Raw genomic sequence first — 16,062 nt, forward strand, 5'->3', positions numbered from 1 at the left:
CATTTACATCTCTCGCCATAGGTTAGGTAGGTACACATTATATTTACATCTCTATCCACAGGTTAGCTAGGTACACGTTACATTTACATCTCTATCCACAGGTTAGGTAGGTACACTTTACATCTCTATCCACAGATTAGGTAGGTACACGTTGCACCACATCTCTATTACAGGTTAGGTAGGTACACGTTACATTTACATCTCTATCCACAGGTTAGGTAGGTAAACGTTACATTTACATGTCTATCCACAGGTTAGGTAGGTACACGTTACATTTACGTCTCTATCCACAGGTTAGGTAGGTACACGTTACACTCAGGGCCTTCTGCATTCCCCGCTACACATTACTCTCTAGCTGTTTGTAATCAAATTCACTGCACAAGACCAGAAGGAAGCGAATCATGTGATGTGTCATGTGACGGGGCCGATCATGGGTACAACTGCGCTTGTACACTCCTTTAGAAGTACACTGCGTCCGCCATCATTAATCCTGTGATTAATTAGTAATTTGTGAGAGACCTTTCGTCAGCCACTTATCCACGGACTATGGGCCTCTGAAAAATGAAAGAAGCGATCTGCTTGGTTGCTATGGGCAACTGGTCAACTTTTCCTCTGCACAGGTCTTGGTGAATCTCCCCCTATAAATCCGACACTGACGCTTTCTCATATATACATAATTTTTTTCCGCAGGATAGGGGATAAAAGTATTTTCACAGGGGTCAAACTATTGGGCCCCGCCATCTGCATGGGGCCGCAGCTCGGCCCAAGCTTTACTCTGCTAAAGGAAGTTTCGTACCCATGTCGAAACACGCCCCCTCCATTCTTCTCTATGGGAGAGGCGGAGACGGGGGGATAGGGAATAGATTTATTACTGCTGGACATCTTCTTTAATGGCCGACATCGGAATGATAGCTTATGCCCGCCATTAGCAGTGAGTACTCCCCCTGAGGAAGCAAACAAGTGAAACGTGTGTTGGATTATATGGGTTATTTTTTCCAAAAGATTTTTTGCACTTCCTTATGGTATATGTCATCTACATCAGCAATTTGAGCCATCCACAGGCTGTAGAACAATACCAAGCGGGGGTACCACTTTATTTTTTTTATTACACTTTTTCATTTGCACTTTGTTATGGTATATGTCATGTGTTGTATTTGACTTATTTAATCCTCGCTGTGATGCACTTGCACTTTGTAAAATGCACTGCTCAAAAAACTAAAGGGAACACTAAGATAACACGTCCTAGATCTGAATGAACTAATCGTATGAAATCCTTTCGTCTTTACATAGTTGAATGCGCTGACAACAAAATCACACAAAAATTATCAATGGAAATGAAATGTATGAACCCCTGGAGGTCTGGATATGGAGTCACCCTCAAAATCACAGTGGAAAACCCCACTACAGGCTGATCCAACTTTATGTAATGTCCTTAATACAAGTCCCAATGAGGCTCAGTAGTGTGTGTGGCCTCCACGTGCCCGTATGACCTCCCTACAATGCCTGGGCATGATCCTGATGAGGTGGAGGATGGTCTCCTGAGGGATGTCCTCCCAGACCTGGACTAAAGCATCCGCCAACTCCTGGACAGTCTGTGGTGGATGGAGCAAGACGTCCCAGATGTGCTCAATCGGATTCAGGGGAACGGGCGGCCAGTCCACAGCATCAATGCCTTCCTCTTGTAGGAACTGCTGACACACTCCAGCCACATGAGGTCTAGCATTGTCTTGTATTAGGAGGAACCCAACCGCACCAGCATATGGTCTCACAAGGGGTCTGAGGATCTCATCTCGGTACCTAATGGCAGTCAGGCTACCTCTGGCAAGCACATGGAGGGCTGTGCGGCCCCCAAAGAAATGCCACCCCACACCATTACTGACCCACCGCCAAACCGGTCATGCTGGAGGATGTTGCAGGCAGCAGAACGTTCTCCACGGCGTCACCAGACTCTGTCACGTCTGTCACATGTGCTGAGTGTGAATCTGCTTTCATCTGTGAAGAGCACAGGGCGCCAGTGGTGAATTTGCCAATCTTGGTGTTCTCTGGCAAATGCCAAACGTCCTGCACGGTGTTGGGCTGTAAGCACAACCCCCACCTGTGGACGTCGGGCCCTCATACCACCCTCATGGAGTCTGTTTCTGACCGTTTGAGTGGACACATGCACATTTGTGGCCTGCTGGAGGTCATTTTGCAGGGCTCTGGCAGTGCTCCTCCTGCTCCTCCTTGCACAAAGGTGGAGGTAGCGGTCCTGCTGCAGGGTTGTTGCCCTCCTACGGCCTCCTCCACGTCTCCTGATGTACTGGCCTGTCTCCTGGTAGCGCCTCCATGCTCTGGACACTACGCTGACAGACACAGCAAACCTTCTTGCCACAGCTCGCATTGATGTGCCATCCTGGATGAGCTGCACTACCTGAGCCACTTGTGTGGGTTGTAGACTCCGTCTCATGCTACCACTAGAGTGAAAGCACCGCCAGCATTCAAAAGTGACCAAAACATCAGCCAGGAAGCATAGGAACTGAGAAGTGGTCTTTGGTCACCATCTGCAGAACCACTCCTTTATTGGGGGGTGTCTTGCTAATTGCCTATAATCTCCACGTGTTGTCTGTTCCATGTGAAATTGATTGTCAATCAGTGTTCTTCCTGAGTGGACAGTGGGATCTTCAAAAAACCGGACCTATGTGTGGAGGGTTATTATCCTCAATTTATTTACATTTGATCACTAAGTGATCACTAAGACCCTAATTTTACCACCCATCAAATAATATCTAAAATATAATTTTTATTCCTTGCCATAAACATTAAAATTTAAAGTGGATTTGTCTCCGGTAGAGATTATGATCAGTGCATGATGCTACATGCTATTATATGTATATCTGCATTGCTGTGGCTGCAGTCCACATGCAAGAATGCTGGGACTCCACTCTATATTAAAAACTGTCCCCCCCTCCCCCCCGACGTTTCACCACAACCAGTGGCTTTATCAAGGGCTATTGACCCCATAGCAAGGAATAAAAGTTATATTTTAGATATTATTTGATGGGTGACAGTGGGATCTCACACAAGTGTCAGTGACTTGGAGTTGCCTGGTGGTGTTTATGTGTTCCCTTTATTTATTTGAGCGGTGTATATATATATATATATATATATATATATATATATATATATATGTTGTCTTGTGATCTGTAGCCTCTGTATGAGCCAATATTTATTTCACTTTGTAGACAATGGAGATTTATCAAAACCTGTGCAAAGGAGAAGTTGCTGAGTTGTCCATAGCAACCAATCAGATCGCTACTTTCACTTTGCAGAGGCCTTGTTAGAAATGAAAGCAGCGATCTGATTGGTTGCTATGGACAACTCAGCAACTTTTCCTCTGGACGGGTTTTGATAAATCTCCCCCAATGTGATTGATGTTTTATACGCTCGGTATTCTTGTCTTTTTAAATGATCTTTAGGCTACATTCGCACTATATACGCCCCGGATATTCCGTGTACAGCAGGCACTGACTGAACATGCGCCGACTCCATAGATGGCAATGCATGTCTGAGCGCATTCTTCCAAAAGAACAAGCATGGGGAGGCCAGAATTCGAGTATTCTGCTGCGGAGATTCTGCATAGTGCAGGGTGTCCTATTGAATTCCACTGAATAAAAATGGGAAACTGCTGCAGCGGAACTTTCCAGCGGAATTTCTCCACTCGGAAATCCTGAAGTTTGAATGTAGCCCTAATGTTTTTTTGGGATATAATCAATAAAGGTTGATGTTATTTAGATGGCGAGCCTGGTTTTGTAGGTGATAGATAGATAGATAGATAGATAGATAGATAGATAGATATGAGATAGATAGAAGTGAGATATATAGATATGGGATAGATAGATTGATATGGGATAGATAGATATGAGATAGATATGAGATAGATAGATTTGAGATAGATAGATAGATAGATATGGGATAGATAGATAGATAGATATGAGATAGATAGATATGAGATAGATAGATAGATAGATAGATATGAGATAGATAGATATGAGATAGATAGATAGATATGGGATAGATAGATAGATATGAGATAGATAGATAGATATGAGATAGATAGATAGATATGAGATAGATAGATAGATAGATAGATATAGATAGATATGAGATAGATAGATAGATATGAGACAGATAGATATGAGATAGATAGATATGAGATAGATAGATATGAGATAGATAGATAGATAGATATGAGATAGATAGATAGATAGATAGATAGATATGAGATAGATGGATATGAGATAGATAGATAGATATGAGATAGATAGATATGAGATAGAGAGATAGATACATATGAGATAGATGGATATGAGATAGATAGATATGAGATAGAGAGATAGATACATATGAGATAGATTGGGATAGATATGAGATAGGTAGATATGGGATAGATAGATAGATAGATAGATAGATAGATACATATGAGATAGATAGATTAGGATAGATATGAGATAGATAGATATGGGATAGATATGAGATAGATAGATAAATAGATATGAGATAGATAGATATGAGACAGATAGATGTGTGATAGATAGATATGTGATAAATAGATAGATATGAGATAGACAGAGATGAGATAGATATGAGATAGATAGATATGAGATAGATAGATATGAGATAGATATAAGATAGATATGTGTTACGCGGAGCGTTCTGGGTCCCTGCTCCTCCCCGGAGCGCTCGCGGCGTTCTCCTCTGTGCAGCGCCCCGGTCAGACCCGCTGACCGGGAGCGCTGCACTGACACTGCCGACGGGGATGCGATTCGCATAGCGGGACGCGCCCGCTCGCGAATCGCATCCCAAGCTACTTACCTGTCCCGTTTCCCGACTGTCACGTTTTGGCGCGCGCGGCTCCGCTCTCTAGGGCGCGCGCGCCAGCTCTCTAAGATTTAAAGGGCCAGTGCACCACTGATTGGTGCCTGGCCCAATCAGTGTAATTAGCTCCCACCTGCTCCACGCCTATATTACCTCACTTCCCCTTCCCAGTATCGCCGGATCTTGTTGCCTTGTGCCAGTGAAAGCGTTTTGTGTATGTCCCAAGCCTGTGTTCCAGACCTTCTGCTGTTGCCCATGACTATGAACCTTGCCGCCTGCCCTGACCTTCTGCTACGTCTGACCTTGCCTCTGCCTTGTCCTTCTGTACCGCGCCTGTCTCAGCAGTCAGAGAGGTTGAGCCGTTGCCGGTGGATACGACCTGGTTGCTACCGCCGCAGCAAGACCATCCCGCTTTGCAGCGGGCTCTGGTGAATACCAGTAGCAATTTAGAACCGGTCCACCGGTACGGTCCACGCCAATCCCTCTCTGACACAGAGGATCCACATCCAGCCAGCCGAATCCTAACAATATGAGATAGATAGATATGAGATAGATAGATATGAGATAGATAGATAGATAGATATGAGATAGATATGAGATAGATAGATAAGAGATAGATATAGATATGAGATAGATAGATATGAGATAGATCGATAGATAGATATGAGATAGATAGATAGATAGATAGGAGATAGTAATGGTATTAGGGGTCACTTATAGGTGGGCTTCCATCTGATCAGACACGTGTGGCCTCCCGCAGGCTCTCACATCGGCCATAAAAGCTTCCCAGCCTATAAATGTCTTCTCTATGATGTGAAGTGGTGGAGATGACAATGTGGAGAAGCTCCTTAGAACGGCTCGTGGTGCTCGGTGCTGAGACATTATACGGACGGGCGCTGAAACATTATACGGACGGGCGCTGAGACATTATACGGACGGGCGCTATGCAGACAGCCGCTCTACAACCCACAATTATCTGCAATTTATTTAAATGGGGCCTAATAGCAAATGATCAACATCTGCCAAAATGAAAAGGACAAAGCAGCGTGTTGTTATATGTATGCAAACAACGGCCGCGACAAATACACAGATATTGCGTCTAATTCATTATTGTATCTATAGATTTACACTATTACACAATATCACCTCCAAAGGCATTTATCCTTCATAGACCCGAAAAACATTAGAAGAGAGATGGATAGATGGATAGATATGAGATAGATAGATAGATAGATATGAGATAGATAGATAGATGGATATGAGATAGATAAATATATAGATATGAGATAGATAGATAGATAGATAGATGGATATGAGATAGATAGATATGAGATAGATAGATAGATATGAGATAGATAGATATGAGATAGATAGATAGATAGATATGAGATAGATAGATATGAGATAGATATATAGATATGGGATAGATAGATAGATATATAGATATGAGATAGATAGATAGATATGAGATATATAGATATATAAATATGAGATAGATAGATATGAGATAGATAGATATGAGATAGATAGCTATATAAATATGAGATAGATAGATATGAGATAGATATATATATATATATATATATAGATATGAGATAGATATATATATATGAGATAGATAGATATGAGATAGATAGCTATATAAATATGAGATAGATAGATATGAGATATATATATATATATATATATATATATATATATATATATATATATGAGATAGATATATATATATGAGATAGGTAGATAGATATGAGATATATAGATATATAGATATGAGATAGATAGATATGAGATAGATAAATAAATAGATAGATAGATATGAGATAGATATGAGAGAGAGATAGATAGATATAAGATAGATATATAGATATGAGAGATAGATATGAGATAGATAGATAGATATAAGATAGATAGATAGATATGAGATAGATAGATATATAGATATGAGATAGATAGATATGAGATAGATAGATATGAGATAGATAGATAGATATAAGATAGATAGATAGATAGATATGAGATAGATAGAAATGTTCTGCCATTTGCTGGGCCTTCTATAGAACGTTACACCTATTACACTATTAATTACATTTGTTACAATAATGAAACTATTAACTGTTTAGTGACAGAAGAACAATGTACAGTATTACATCTATGTCACATTAGATGGGCTGGGAACATTGGGGGAGATTTAGCTTTTGGTTTTGCTAAATCTCCCCCATTATCCTTAAATGGGCGCTGTCACAGACAAAAACTTCTGATATGTTGTAAAGCATGTATAACCAATAGGTTTTGTAATCGCTTTCATTAGAACATTTTCAGTATTTCATAATGAAAAATCCAGTCAAACAACTGTCCCCCCCCCCCCCCCCCTGCCTGCTTGGACACATACCTGTCCTGCTGTGTCCATGCGTCATCACCTATGTCATGGACACACTTCCTTGATTGACAGCTGTGAGCGCAGGAAAAATCCTCCCACTGTCATCTTGTGTCCTGCTACCGTCAGTGAGGACATGCTGGGAGTTGTAGTTGTGCTAATGCTAGGGGAGATGTGAGCAGAAACATACTGAGGGAGGGGGCGGAGACCAAAACAGTGAGGCCACGCCCCCTCCCTTTGAGAGGAATTCAGACTAGTGAGCTAAATTAAAAGTGTAATAAAAAAAATAAAGGTGCTAGACACATAAAAATTACATGTACGAGGTCAGGATTAGGTACTGAGTGAATATATTTAAAAAAAAATTGTTGGATCTGACGGGTACGCTTTAAATCCCAATATCCTAATTGTTCTAATATTTTCAATTTGTACATGAAATAATTACTATTACTTATTTATTATATAATCATTCACATACATTAGGTATACGTACATCTTAATTTTCTGACCTTACATGAAGATGTACCTGATGACCTTACATGAAGATGTACCTGATGACCTCACATGAAGATGTACCTGATGACCTTAAATGAAGATGTACCTGATGACCTTACATGAAGATGTACCTGATGACCTTACATGAAGATGTACCTGATGACCTCACATGAAGATGTACCTGATGACCTTACATGAAGATGTACCTGATGACCTTACATGAAGATGTACCTGATGATCTTACATGAAGATGTACCTGATGACCTCACATGAAGATGTACCTGATGATCTTACATGAAGATGTACCTGATGACCTTACATGAAGATGTACCTGATGACCTTACATGAAGATGTACCTGATGACCTTACATGAAGATGTACCTGATGACCTTACATGAAGATGTACCTGATGACCTTACATGAAGATGTACCTGATGACCTTACATGAAGATGTACCTGATGATCTTACATGAAGATGTACCTGATGACCTTACATGAAGATGTACCTGATGACCTCACATGAAGATGTACCTGATGATCTTACATGAAGATGTACCTGATGACCTCACATGAAGATGTACCTGATGATCTTACATGAAGATGTACCTGATGATCTTACATGAAGATGTACCTAATGACCTCACATGAAGATGTACCTGATGACCTTACATGAAGATGTACCTGATGACCTCACATGAAGATGTACCTGATGACCTTACATGAAGATGTACCTGATGACCTTACATGAAGATGTACCTGATGACCTTACATGAAGATGTACCTGATGATCTTACATGAAGATGTACCTGATGACCTCACATGAAGATGTACCTGATGACCTCACATGAAGATGTACCTGATGACCTCACATGAAGATGTACCTGATGATCTTACATGAAGGTGTACCTGATGATCTTGTATGAAGATGTACCTGATGACCTCACATGAAGATGTACCTGATGATCTTACATGAAGATGTACCTGATGACCTTAAATGAAGATGTACCTGATGACCTTACATGAAGATGTACCTGATGATCTTGTATGAAGATGTACCTGATGATCTTACATGAAGATGTACCTGATGATCTTACATGAAGGTGTACCTGATGATCTTGTATGAAGGTGTACCTGATGATCTTGTATGAAGATGTACCTGATGATCTTACATGAAGATGTACCTGACGACCTTACATGAAGATGTACCTGATGATCTTACATGAAGATGTACCTGATGACCTTACATGAAGGTGTACCTGATGACCTCACATGAAGATGTACCTGATGACCTCACATGAAGATGTACCTGATGACCTCACATGAAGATGTACCTGATGACCTTACATGAAGATGTACTTGATGATCTTGTATGAAGATGTACCTGATGACCTCACATGAAGATGTACCTGATGACCTTACATGAAGATGTACCTGATGATCTTGTATGAAGATGTACCTGATGACCTCACATGAAGATGTACCTGATGATCTTACATGAAGATGTACCTGATGACCTCACATGAAGATGTACCTGATGACCTTACATGAAGATGTACCTGATGATCTTGTATGAAGATGTACCTGATGACCTCACATGAAGATGTACCTGATGACCTTACATGAAGATGTACCTGATGATCTTGTATGAAGATGTACCTGATGACCTCACATGAAGATGTACCTGATGACCTTACATGAAGATGTACCTGATGACCTTACATGAAGGTGTACCTGATGATCTTGTATGAAGATGTACCTGATGACCTTTCATGAAGGTGTACCTGATGACCTTACATGAAGGTGTACCTGATGACCTCACATGAAGATGTACCTGATGACCTCACATGAAGATGTACCTGATGCTCTTACATGAAGATGTACCTGATGACCTCACATGAAGGTGTACCTGATGACCTCACATGAAGGTGTACCTGATGATCTTACATGAAGGTGTACCTGATGACCTCACATGAAGATGTACCTGATGATCTTACATGAAGATGTACCTGATGATCTTACATGAAGATGTACCTGATGATCTTACATGAAGGTGTACCTGATGACCTCTCATGAAGATGTACCTGATGACCTCACATGAAGGTGTACCTGATGATCTTACATGAAGGTGTACCTGATGACCTTACTTGAAGGTGTACCTGATGACCTTACATGTAGTTGTACCTGATGACCTTACATGAAGGTGTACCTGATGAGCTCACATGAAGGTGTACCTGATGACCTTACATGAAAGTGTACCTGATGAGCTCACATGAAGGTGTACCTGATGACCTTACATGAAGGTGTACCTGATGACCTTACATGAAGATGTACCTGATGACCTTACATGTAGGTGTACCTGATGATCTTACATGAAGATGTACCTGATGACCTTACATGAAGGTGTACCTGATGACCTTACATGAAGGTGTACCTGATGACCTTACATGCAGATGTACCTGATGCTCTTACATGAAGATGTACCTGATGACCTCACATGAAGGTGTACCTGATGATCTTACATTAAGGTGTACCTAATGACCTCACATGAAGGTGTACCTGATGACCTTACATGAAGATGCACCTGATGACCTCACATGAAGGTGTACCTGATGACCTCACATGAAGGTGTACCTGATGATCTTACATGAAGGTGTATCTGATGACCTCACATGAAGATGTACCTGATGATCTTACATGAAGATGTACCTGATGATCTTACATGAAGATGTACCTGATGATCTTACATGAAGGTGTACCTGATGACCTCACATGAAGATGTACCTGATGACCTCACATGAAGGTGTACCTGATGATCTTACATGAAGGTGTACCTGATGACCTTACTTGAAGGTGTACCTGATGACCTTACATGTAGGTGTACCTGATGACCTTACATGAAGGTGTACCTGATGAGCTCACATGAAGGTGTACCTGATGACCTTACATGAAAGTGTACCTGATGAGCTCACATGAAGGTGTACCTGATGACCTTACATGAAGGTGTACCTGATGACCTTACATGAAGATGTACCTGATGACCTTACATGTAGGTGTACCTGATGATCTTACATGAAGATGTACCTGATGACCTTACATGAAGGTGTACCTGATGACCTTACATGAAGGTGTACCTGATGACCTTACATGCAGATGTACCTGATGCTCTTACATGAAGATGTACCTGATGACCTCACATGAAGGTGTACCTGATGATCTTACATTAAGGTGTACCTAATGACCTCACATGAAGATGTACCTGATGATCTTACATGAAGGTGTACCTGATGATCTTACATGAAGATGTACCTGATGACCTTACATGTAGGTGTACCTGATGACCTTACATGAAGATGTACCTGATGACCTTACATGTAGGTGTACCTGATGACCTCACATGAAGATGTACCTGATGACCTCACATGAAGATGTACCTGATGACCTCACATGAAGATGTACCTGATGATCTTACATGAAGGTGTACCTGATGACCTCACATGAAGATGTACCTGATGATCTTACATGAAGATGTACCTGATGATCTTACATGAAGGTGTACCTGATGACCTCACATGAAGGTGTACCTGATGATCTTACATGAAGATGTACCTGATGATCTTACATGAAGATGTACCTGATGACCTCACATGAAGATGTACCTGATGACCTTACATGAAGATGTACCTGATGACCTTACATGAAGGTGTACCTGATGATCTTACATGAAGATGTACCTGATGACCTCACATGAAGGTGTACCTGATGACCTTACATGAAGGTGTACCTGATGACCTCACATGAAGGTGTACCTGATGACCTTACATGAAGGTGTACCTGATGACCTCACATGAAGGTGTACCTGATGACCTTACATGAAGGTGTACCTGATGACCTCACATGAAGGTGTACCTGATGACCTTGCCAATCATTCCAACTCCAAAGGTTCCTATTACTCCCCCATCAGACATTACATATTGTCATGTTCCATAACGTATCCTTATTTTCTTTATTTGATGTTCTTGTTTTTTTTTTTTTTGTCCTTCAGAAATCTTAACCTTCACTATGACGACAATGAGACTTCCAGCCCTTGAGCACCACAACATCCACTGTCACATTTCATCCTAAATTTCCCTGGAGGACCTCAGTAGTTTTAAGACCTTTTTTTTTTTTTTTGCCCCAAACACCCATTACTGGCCTTGATTGTTTTTGGGCAGCTACAATAATAATTCCTTCAAAGAAGACACAAGGGCAGAACAGAGAATTCACACAATCCTGACAACGCACATCCCTGGCTGTTCCGGGGCTCGTCGTAGATCATGTCCTTCTGTCTCTGGATTCGTAATGAAGAACACTTCATGCATTTTACCTTTCACCTCATCAGCAATCTGTCATGTGACGCACCAGGCGCCCCCTCATTACAACGCCGAGTCACCTTGGAACCCCACGTAAACATCTGAGATACAGACATGCCATCACTTCTAATTCCTTACATGAGCCGTAAACACATAAAACACAACACAAACGTATCGAATTGAGATCATGCATGCGTCTAATGGATGGACGATGATAATCCGGTACCAATATGAACCCCCTTTTCCCTCTTCAAAGACCCTAAAGCGTCCTTATTCAACCATTTTGAATAGATACCTCTATTTATCCTCGTTCTGCAAAAACCATTTACCCGAAAAATGCACCAAGGTCACACATCCGATTTACCTCCACAAGATCTCCGTCTATCCATAGCCGTCCAACACCGACCATCAAAATCATTGGTGACCACCATAAGAAACCAAAGCCATAGCATATACCTATAAAATATAGATCTATGAGAGACTACAGGCGTTACGGCTCAGTAATATTTTTCCAGCGCCTTACTCTTCTTGTCATCCATTTCCCCGGCAATAAGCACTTTCGCCACAAACATCATCTTGCCAGCAAAAAAAAAAAAAAAAAAGGCATCAGACCCAGGGATAATCACCACCGTACGGACACGCAGAAAGGGCGAGTGCCGCGACGGCATAACACCGAAGTTGGGTCCACTTACCCAACAGCATTCTTGATTACGTCTTATCGTTCCGTCTTCCCCTTTTTTTCCGAAATCGCTATCAGATTTTGCAGAGCGGCTGCATCCGCACTCAGATCCTTCTCTCCGGCCCCCGATAGAGAGGCGACTGGCCTCCAATTTGTTCACCTTCCCAAATGATACACTTATACCTCAATTAAAAGCTTAATGCTCCACTGATCTCTGCCCGTAGGAGGTAAACAAGCGGCACTCTCTCCTCAGCCACTGGCCCTCGCTTTAACCCAATCACCGAGCGCAGATGCAGAAATTACCCAGCGTAGCCTCTCCCAGCTGAGAGCTCTGCAAACCAAAAGATACCGTATTAACATACAAATGGGATGGGAGGTCTGAGGAGTTGGTGTGTGTGGGGGGGGGGGGGGGGGTGCAGAGGGAGAGAACTCGTAACGTACTTCTCATCTCCTCTCACACTCAGGGCATGCCAGTCTCCTCTGCACACTTCCCTGGCACACTTAAAAGCCGGGTTACCACTGCGTCATGCGCCATTCCGGGAGCTGGAAGGCAAAGGTGAGAAAAACTTCTACCCAAGTGTAGACTCGGCTCTTGGAGATCAAAGACCACTGCTTTTATTTATTTATTTCTTCATTCATTCATTTATTTATTTTTTCAATTATTATTTTACTAATTTAATTTATTTGTTTTCTTTTTTGTATATTTTTATTTGACTTATTTTTTGTGTACTTCTTTCTTTCTTTCTTAATTCATTTATTTTATTTTACTTATTTTTGTTGTATTTATGTCTATTTCATAAAACATTACATAGATACGTTGTTGTATCTATTTTTAATTCATTCATTAATTTATGTAATTTATTTATAGATCTATTTATTTTATTTTTAATTATTAATTTATAATATATATATATATATATATATTTGTTCATTAATTTTTATTTATTTATTTTTGTATTTATTTATTCGTTTTTTATTTATTTATTTTCAATCAACCAATCCCACCCATTAGGAAATGTTGTGCAAACACAGAGTTAAAAGAAAGGGGGTCTGAGTGCAGTGTGTTGGGAGGCGAGGGCTGTTTGAAGTCTGATAAGATCCAATTATCCTGTCAGTCGAGCTTTTTTTTTTCTTCTCCTCGCTATCTATAGAGAATGCTGCGGTTTTTATCTGATTGTCATCCTTCGTGATAATAACGTGTACAGATTAGCTTTGAAATATTTTACATATTATAGCCTCCGCCACTTTTACTGGGGGGAGGGGGGGGGGTCTGTCCTGTAATCCACGACTCCTTCTGTCAAATATGATCAAACAAATCCCTCTCCGCAGACTGTTAAGGTTACAGGATCCCCCCAAATTATGCAAAAAATTTGGCTATAAAATTTGACAAATGACTTGTATGTTTCTTTCAATGTTTCGCATTATAGCGGTGGTAGTGGATACAGGGATAAGATTCCTGCTCTGTACAAGAACAAAGGATGGACGGATACCTGACACAATCTGGATACAGAGAGTCCGGATATAGGTGACGAATATCGGAAAGGGTTTTTTCTATTGGGATCGGTAAAGGTTCCGTCTATGATAGTATCAGTTGTTGTCGTCAAGTTCAAGAACGCTTATCGGAATCGCGTCCAAATTTTCTCGGGTGTGAAGACTGTATCGGGGGAATTTATCATTGTGTAAATCAAGTTCTTTTTACCCTCCCGTTTATCTGGGCGAATGTCCCGTGTACTTCCCCCACGTGGATGTTCTTCATAAATAGCAAAGTAGCTTAGGTGTAGTGTGGTCCGGGCTGGTGTGAGGTTGCGCCAAATGTTTACAACAAATTAGCGAACCACGCCACAATACATTCAAGTTGTTTTCTTGAAAGAGTCTAAAAGATTTGCGCAAAAACATGCAACTTCTTTACCCATTGCACAAAAATGTGCAACTTTTTCGCCCATTGAGCAAAAAGTGAAGGAATTCCTGGTCATGTGACACACACACTGTTGCAGAACTTGATACAATAGTTATCACGTGACCAGGACGGGTGCTTTTTTGTTAACCTTCCAAATGACACAGGAATTGATACATAAAGTACATTTGAAATTTTTTTATTAAATGATGAATAAACCTTATTTTCCAAATAAAGTGAGAATCGGAAACCATGCCTCAAAACAGCCAATTGCGCAAAAATTTTCAACTTTTGAACCCAAAATTTGCAATAATTTAAAAAAAAAAAGTTGCAGTTGATAAATCCCAGACTGATGCAGAAAGCGAACCATGCCAAGTTGTCTAAGTGATTGGGACAGAAATGTTTAGACTTTGTCACCCATTGAACGATTTATTTTTAATTTTTTTTAATTATCACAAATTTTTGCGCAATGGGTTAAAAAAATCAAAGATTTTTATTTTGCACAAATCATTTAGACTCTTTCAAGAAAACACCTTGAATGTAGTGCGACCTGATTTGCGTTTTTCAAGTTTTATCAACTGCAAATTTTTTAAAATTGTCCCAAAGTTTTGCGCAATTGGTGAAAAAATTGCAAATTTTTGTGCAATGGGTAAAAAAAAAAACTAAACATTTTTGTGGGAAGCATTCATACTCATAAATCCCCGACTGCAGCAAAAAGCGAACCACACCACTTTGCATTTAAGATTGTGATATTTTTTTGCCCATTGTACAAAAATATGCCACCATTTTTACCAAGTTTCAGTTGATAAATCCCCGACCAATGCTAAAAAAAAGGCGATACGTGCCGCACTACATTCAAGTTATTTTATTGAAAGAGTCTAAATGGGATGCGAAAGAATTTGCACCTTTTTCACCCATTGCTCAAAAATTAGCAACGTTCTCCCAATTGCACAAAAATTTGCACCTTTTTCACCCATTCCCTCAAAATTTTCAACGTTTTCCCATTGCACAAAAATTTGCACCTTTTTCACCCATTGCTCAAACATTTGCAACGTTTTCCACATTGCACAAAAATTTGCATCTTTTTCCCCTATTGCTCAAAAATTTGCAACTTTCTTGCCCATTGCACAATAATTTGCACCTTTTTCACCCATTGCTCAAAAATTTGCAACATTCTTTCCCATTGCACAATAATTTGCACCTTTTTCACCCATTCCCTAAAAATTTTCAACGTTTTCCCATTGCACAAAAATTTGCATCTTTTTCCCCTATTGCTCAAAAATTTGCAACTTTCTTGCCCATTGCACAATAATTTGCACCTTTTTCACCCATTGCTCAAAAATGTGCTACGTTCTTCCCATTTGCACATAAATTTGCACCTTTTCCCCCATTGCTCAAAAATTTGCAACGTTTTCCC

The 16,062-nt window shown here is 40.5% G+C and overlaps 1 protein-coding gene across 6 annotated transcripts in view; it reads right to left on the bottom strand.

Moving 5' to 3' along the window:
• ZNF385C (zinc finger protein 385C) overlaps positions 1-16,062 on the bottom strand; it is a 299,586-nt gene that overhangs the window by 107,387 nt on the left and 176,137 nt on the right. Inside the window, exon 1 of one of the 6 annotated variants that reach the window (XM_056548839.1) lies at positions 12,765-13,002. The exons of 4 other annotated variants lie outside the window; for them this stretch is intronic. In XM_056548839.1, the coding sequence (XP_056404814.1) occupies positions 12,765-12,774 (10 nt within the window). In that variant the 5' untranslated portion in view covers positions 12,775-13,002. Of the gene's footprint in view, positions 1-12,436; positions 12,502-12,764; positions 13,003-16,062 lie in introns of those variants that run through there. One more of the 6 variants, XM_056548838.1, reaches the window with a different exon arrangement.

Source organism: Hyla sarda, chromosome 12 (assembly GCF_029499605.1).
Source record: "Hyla sarda isolate aHylSar1 chromosome 12, aHylSar1.hap1, whole genome shotgun sequence".
Classification (NCBI taxonomy): Eukaryota; Metazoa; Chordata; class Amphibia; order Anura; family Hylidae; genus Hyla; species Hyla sarda.